This window comes from Penaeus japonicus, unplaced genomic scaffold (genome assembly GCF_977035675.1).
Source record: "Penaeus japonicus unplaced genomic scaffold, GWHDUDI00000001_assembly GWHDUDI00000041, whole genome shotgun sequence".
In the NCBI taxonomy this organism is placed as follows: Eukaryota; Metazoa; Arthropoda; class Malacostraca; order Decapoda; family Penaeidae; genus Penaeus; species Penaeus japonicus.
In genome coordinates, this window is record NW_028234443.1 from 13,466,564 (window position 1) to 13,474,063 (window position 7,500).

The 7,500-nt window shown below is 36.3% G+C and overlaps 1 protein-coding gene across 2 annotated transcripts in view; it reads left to right on the plus strand.

The window, feature by feature from the left end:
* Positions 1-7,500, plus strand: part of Hmgcl (hydroxymethylglutaryl-CoA lyase) — a 14,522-nt gene that overhangs the window by 5,147 nt on the left and 1,875 nt on the right. The window contains exons 2-7 of one of the 2 annotated variants that reach the window (XM_043031686.2): positions 596-625; positions 984-1,150; positions 1,583-1,706; positions 2,441-2,653; positions 5,567-5,755; positions 6,095-7,500. The exon at positions 6,095-7,500 is cut by the window's right edge and continues 1,875 nt beyond it. In XM_043031686.2, coding sequence (XP_042887620.2) covers positions 596-625; positions 984-1,150; positions 1,583-1,706; positions 2,441-2,653; positions 5,567-5,755; positions 6,095-6,322 — 951 coding nt within the window. In that variant the 3' untranslated portion in view covers positions 6,323-7,500. The remainder of the gene's footprint in view (positions 1-595; positions 626-983; positions 1,151-1,582; positions 1,707-2,440; positions 2,654-5,566; positions 5,756-6,094) is intronic. The other variant, XM_043031687.2, reaches the window with a different exon arrangement.

The following is a 7,500-nucleotide window of genomic DNA, read 5'->3' on the forward strand; positions in this document are numbered from 1 at the left end:
GTAAATTCACTAAAATAAGCCACAAAATTCACTTTGGTATCGCTTGGCCCAGTTTTTCAACTGGACCTATTCCTCCTCTCCTTCACCTGAAAAGGAATTTTGTGCCATAACTAAAGAGGTGGGATTTGTGGTCTTGAGCCTATAGTGAGACATGTACTGTTGTGAAATACTTGGATGCAAATCTTTTCACTCTCTCTTAGTTCATAGTCATCTGTACACAATTATACTTGGTTATGTTGATAGGAGACATGCCCCTAATCAAAGAGAGTGCAAGCCATGCTTTCACAAGTAGGACTTACTTACCTGAACAAGTAAGAGATATATGAACAAGCATTTTTTTCTGTCTGTTACATATAATCTATGTCCTGAAGGCACTAATGAATGACACATGAGGCATTTAGCTCTGCTAAACACATGGATTGTCCATTTCTTGACAAAGGACTGTGTATATGTAGTAGTGCAGAATTTGTTCCTGAGCTCTTGATAGAGTACTAAAAATGTATTCTATTATTTTTTAAATTATCTTAAAAGTTATATTTTGACAATGAGTTTGAAATTTATATGAATTTTACTGATACTGTATGCTCCATTTTAGCTTGCATTTGGAAAATCACAATATGTAGAGGTAAGAAAATGATGAATTCAAGTTGCATTCCAGTTTTATCAAATTTTTACGTTGTGAGGATGCAAGAATGCATTTTCCTTTTTTATCTCAGGCATTGTGGTTTGAAGGTGGAAGTCTGTTATCATGCACTGGCTGTGTTACAAGTTTGTAAAGCATAAATGCATGGATTTGTGTTTTTTTGATGTTGACAAATTGGTGTTTGGTTTTTATTGCATTGTCAAAATTTTGGTCTACCTCTTATCTTGGTGTGTGTTCATAAATTTTCCTTGAAATGGATTCCTTCTTAAAAATATGGGAGAAACAGAAACCTAAGAACCATTTAGTCTTTATTTCCTACAAGTCGTAAATCTACCAACAGATCCGAGGGGCACAGTTACAATCACAATACCCCAAGCAAGTGAAGATTGTTGAAGTTGGTCCAAGGGATGGACTGCAAAACGAAAAGGCCCTTGTGCCAACAGATGTGAAGATTGAGTTCATTAACATGCTGTCCCGGGCTGGACACAAGTCGGTGGAGGTGACCAGGTATAGTATATATATATGCATATGCATATGTGTGTGTGTGCGTTTGCAAGCAGGAGTGGGCAAGTGTGAGTGAGAAAGAGAGTGAGTGGTTGGGTGGCTGGGTGGAAGAGGGGATGAGTGATTGATTGATTGATTGATTGATTGATTGATTGATTGATTGATTGATTGATTGATTGATTGAATGATTGAATAAATGAAGGAATGAAGGAGTGAAGGAGTGAGTGAGTGATTAAGGTGTGTGTGTGTGGGGGGGGGGGTAGGTGGGTGGGTGGGTGGGTGGGTAGGAAGTGCACATGCATGCTTGTAATTTGTAGTAAACATTAGAAATGTATTGTTTTTTTTTTTTTTTTTTTTTTTTTTTTTTTTCCAGATATTGCCATTTTCATGTTAATTATATTTCTTTTCATAATAAGAGCTATTTTCCCTTTCCAGCTTTGTATCACCAAAATGGGTCCCGCAGATGGCAGATCACAGCGAAGTCCTGACCGGCATTAAACGGTTTAGTGGTGTATCCTATCCTGTGCTGACACCGAATCTCAAGGGATTCCAGGGTGCTGTAAGTGCATATAGAAGACACAGAAATGTATTGATACAAGAGATCAGTGAAAATTAAGTGAGAAAGATCATAAGAAATTCAATGTGTAGCGGACTACTTATATTCATGCATGTTTTACTCATTTCTTTAGTTTTCATTGATAATATTATGTTGAATTTTTTTTTAAAGTTTCTTATATGAAATGTATCTGACGAATACACCAGTTCATGAAATTAGTAACTGCTGTGTTTTTGATACTAACAAAAAAAAAAAGGCGAGTAAAAAAAACATCTACTAACATTACATAGATATCAAAAATATAAATAAAATTTGAAAATATGTATTGGCTTGATGGAACAAGAGCGATCTCTTCACAGGTGACATACAATCAGTGCCTCCTTTGGCACACCAAGGAATGACTCAAGCTTTTTAGTCTGCTTTATCCACCTGGTAATATTCACACACACAAAAAAAGTTGTACTAGATACTCAAAGATAGAGTTACTAAGCAGTAAAGTCATAATTATAAGTGTAAATTTGGTGACTTCAAAGTTCTTTTTAAAAGTATTTCTCAAAAGCAGTGAGTGATATGATTAATAGAATCTGGAATTGCATAGTAATTTTTCTTTTTTGAATGAAAGTTGTTAGAATATTTGTTCATATAAGGGAAAGACATTCATTCATTCATTCATCCATCCATTCTTTCTTTAAAATATTCAGCAGTGCAGCATTACAAACATAAACTTATCTTTACAGGTCGCAGCAGGTTGTGAGGAAGTGGCAATCTTTGGAGCAGCCTCCGAAACATTCAGCAAAAAGAATATTAATTGCAGCATTGCGGAATCCCTACAGCGATTTCAAGCTGTCATGGACGCAGCGAGGGAGGCTGGAATTCGCGTAAGGGGCTACGTCTCTTGTGTGTGTGGGTGTCCCTATGAAGGTCCTGTTGATCCCAAGGCAGTAGCAAAGGTATGTATGATGGGTTTATTTATTTATTCATTCCTCTCTTCTTCACTTTATTCATTCATTCATGTTTTTATAATTTTCAATTTTTTATTTACTTTTAAATTTCTAAGTATTTTGGGTTTTGATACTGATAAATAAGAGATTGATAGCTATTTAAGCAAGTAGTGAACAACAACATTAGGAACTGTATTATGAAATAATGTCCATGAAACAGCAGGCCACTCTCCAGTATGTGACTGATTCAAAATGATGGTGAACTCATTATCATATATATATGTAGGTGTCATTAGTGGGATATAGTACTTAACCTGCTGTTCCTTAACCCATTAACAACGGGTGACTAGATATCACGTCTAGTGGTTTTTGGGCCACACGCCTGGGACGCGTTATTTTGTTCAACCCGGCGTGCGGGAGGAGCCAGCGTACAGCGCTGGCTCGCGGCCAGTGCGGCCAAGAATCTCGACGCGTTAGGCTTATGCGTTCGAAAGTCCCGGAATTTTGGTCTTTTTAAGCCGAAATGGCCCCGTCGGGAATGGGTTAAAGAAGGTATTGGTTACTCCTGTATGAAAAGGCAAAGGAAATAAGGCTGAAGCAACTTATTAAAGTACTACTGGTCATATAAGTGCTCTTCTGCCTCATCAAAGATAGCTGACCTCTGATTATTGAATCAGTACCTCTAACAAACCAGTTTTATCCAAAAGAAGTAAATGACATTCCTCCTTCCAGTTACATTTGCTCCTTTTTGTGTGTAGTAGTTTTAGAAATTCTGCTGACTGCTCAGGATGAATATAGGAAACAAATAATAGATAGAAATAAATAGATGAATGGATAGGAATAGAATCATTGTGAAATGAAATGGGCAGACTGTGGCTGGGTATAGGTAAAGCCATCGACGGTTTGGAAATCTAGCCTTTTCAGGACAATAATGCATACATGGCATCATTGCAAGAAACCATGGTCTGGTTATGTCAGTTCAGTAAATGCTAGTTTGGTCCTATAGACCTGCCTTAAGCCAGAGTACTATTTATCTTCATGATTTCTGTCTCCTCCCATACGGATATTGTGCCAACAACATCCTCTGAATTGTTAATGAATCCAGATCTCCTGTTTTAGGTATCTGTTATTCAAAAAGCTGTTCACTGAATTCAACATAGTACCTTTTAACCAATTGGTTGTGGTTTTAATAAAATATGTATACAGTCATGTGGCAGGGTTATGTTGTATGGCATGGTGCCATACATGTTTATAACTGACTCTGTCTTGACAGCAAATCATGCCATCCGCTATCAATGGATTAAAGCAGGGTTTCACATGCTGTATCTGACACTGGAGCCAGATTCGGATCAGGGATTATCCCCCTTTAACCTGTCAGTGGCACAGTGTTTAGGGAACTGAAATGGTAAATGGGTAAAAAAAGGCTGACATGAGATTGAGGATGAATATAACTGATAAACAGATTAGTGATATTTATATAATGGTTATGATATTGTGATATTTTTTTGTTTCTCTATGTCTTGACCTGTAATAGCTTAGAATTCATGTTTTCTTGCTGAAAAAGTAGGCAGAAAGTGCAAAAGAAGTAAGTAGAAAATATGGTACAAAATAGTGTACTTCAAGTTGTTGATTATATTTAAAGTCAACCTGGATACACATAAACAGGGGGAATGTAATTTTAATGTAACCAAAATGGATGGCCGGATGACTGCGAGTGGCTCAAGGACCAGAGCCCAGTCTGAGTAATGAAATGGCTGTTTTAGTAATAAGAAGACTGTCTATCTATATTCTCCAAGATATCTCCCCCCCCCCCTCTTGCTTGGTTGAGCAAATCTGGTCTCTACATTAAATTTGCCAAATATGTCAGCTTTAGGTATTGTATCATCTCCAGAAAGCTTGCTTTTAACCCTATGACGACAGTGCGTCACACCCGTGTGACACAGCTAAATTCTTGATGCTGGGGCGTCATGCCAGTGTGACGTTTCCAATGCAATATTGCAATGGCCCGGCATAGGAGTTTTCACTTAGCACGTGGGTTAATGTCTCTTGGATCCTATAATTTTTCGTCTTGTTCTATACATTTTGCTCAGTCTTTCTCTCTTTTTTGTCCAAAAGACCAAAACTAGTGCTTAATTAAGGACAGGTTGTTTACCTTCTTCTTAAACTAGATTGTCTTTCAAGCTTTATGATACTCCCAACCTCTGCCTTATTTTTATGTTCTGAGAACAGTCTTTATGTTTCAATTTTCAGTCACATTAGATACAAAAATCCACAAAGATGTTAGTGTCTGATACTGCTTCTCTTCAAACTTATCCCATTACCTCTGCATACACCACAACACTGTCCGTGCACATTTCCATTTATATGATTACATTGGGAAACCATAAAGAGCTGATGTCTTTGATGCATCTTAACCCTTTCCCGACGGGGCACTCGCTACGCGAAGACCCCTATGCCGGGCGATTGCAATATTGCATTGAAATCGTCACATTGGCATGACGCCCTGGCATCGGGAGTTTGGCTGTGTCACACGGGTGTGACGCAACCGTCGTCATAGGGTTAATTACCACTATAAATGTGTCTGTAACTCCAAATTACCACTGAATAGAAATTGTATTTCTGTTGAGTGATCCTAACATACTTTTCTTTATTTCCCTTTGGATCAAATTATAACCCATTTCAGATCATTGAACATTGAAATTGTAATGTTTTATTTGATAAATATATAAATACTGAATTATTAAAGACAGTGAAATCAGTAAAATCAGTTTACACCGTTTTTATTTACTATTTTTGATAAGTACATACATCTTAACTTCCTTTGATTTATATTGTAAGACTGCAGAAGCCTAAAAGAGAAGATAATGAATATTATCCGGATGGTTTGACATTCAATACATTGATTATTCATGCTCTGACCAGGTTGCCTTGGCCATGTATGAGATGGGTTGCTACGAGATTTCCCTTGGAGACACCATAGGCGTTGGGACTCCTGGGAGCATGAAGAACATGTTGGATGAAGTCTTGAAGGTTCTTCCAGCAGAGGTTTTGGCTGTCCACTGCCATGACACTTATGGCCAGGCTCTTCCCAATATCCTGATTGCTCTTCAGGTTGGTATAAAATGTTCTTTTGTGAATATAAGCAATCAATTTGGCCTGATTTATATGTCACATACCTTCAAGGGCAGATGAATGTTGTTAAAATGTATTTTAGGCATAAATGTTTATTTATATATATATATATAATATATATATATATATATATATACATATATATACATATATATATATATATATATATATATATATATATATATATATATATATGCATGTGTGCGTGCGTGCGTGCGTGTGTGTGTTCATGTGTTTATGTGTGTGTGTGCGTGTGCTGTAGCCTGTTTGTATGGCAACTTGTACTAGCTTGTAATTCTGTGATTTTTCTTCCCCCAGATGGGCATTAGTGTTGTAGATGCTTCTGTTGCCGGGCTAGGAGGATGTCCTTATGCAAGCGGCGCATCAGGCAATGTTGCAACAGAAGATGTTGTCTACATGCTCAACGGCTTGCAAATCGAAACAGGGGTAGACCTCGATAAACTTATTGATGCGGGAAATTATATTTGCACCGTTATTAAGAGGCCAAATATGAGCAAAGTTAGCTGTGCAAGAAGTAAATGCTAACAAGCGACTTCCATCAATTTGTTGGCATTATAAGTAGTCTGAATAATTTGACGCAGATTTATTTATTTTGAAGAGTAGGGTGTAGAGAAATATTGTAGCAAAGAGTGAATGTTGAATATGACGGGAGTTGAAAGTAACCATTTATTTTTTATAGATTTTAGGTTTTGTAATAAGTTTTGTACTAAATCAAAAAGCAAAAAAAAAAAAAAAAGATAAAGACAAAATGGAAAGTCAAATTGATATTGATCTGTACTAACAGTAAATTTCTAAGATAGCCTAGACGTTTTCAAGAAGGGTTATAGAATATCCCTGTGTTTTTTTTAAATAAGAACAAAGATATATAAAGGTACTTTCTGACTGAAAAATTTGGTAAATCTTTGGTTAATTTGACATTTTTTGTGTTTTCACATAAAATTGCTCTTGACAAGGGAGACTGTTTCATGCATTTATAAAGTAAGAAAGTCAGAAAAAAAAATCAATAGATTAGTAATCTTTTGATGTAAAACACTTTTTTGCCAAGCATAAGACTGAAAATACATTTTGTTGATGTGCTGTTGAGTAATGTTTTGAAACAAGACACATCACTGACCTATAGGATTAATTATTAGTACTATTTATTTTTTGTTTTATTTATTATCAGTTCTTTGGGTTGCCATACATCTGGTGCTGCTCAGATTGACTCAGGATAGCAAATGTGCAAAACTCAGTGCATGCTCTGTGGCTGAACAAGTATGGGAATGCAGTAGTTCACAAGAAAAAGGTAAAACCTTCTGCATATTGTTCAACATTATGTTATTCTAGAGAGATGTTTGTCAGGTCTGCAGAATCATTATACAAATACTCATTACTCTGTGGAATAACTGCTGTATTATTAAACAGGGTTTGGACTCCCTGTCCTTATTAAGAAAGGAAAGATTTGGTATTCTGCAACACTACTTCCCATTTCCTTGAACTTTGAGCCTCTTTTTGTTGCACATTTTTTTTTTTTTTTTTTTACTTTGAGGATTTAAGCTAATGTGTGGGTTAGGCAGCCTTGCAGGAGTCATTCCTCATTATTTTCCCATATAATTTTCTTGTACATATTGCAGAATATGATAACTTTAATACATGATGTTGTTTAGATGGGAGAAAGTTAGAAGTAAACTATGATAAAATCTACAACTGCACATTTCACACTA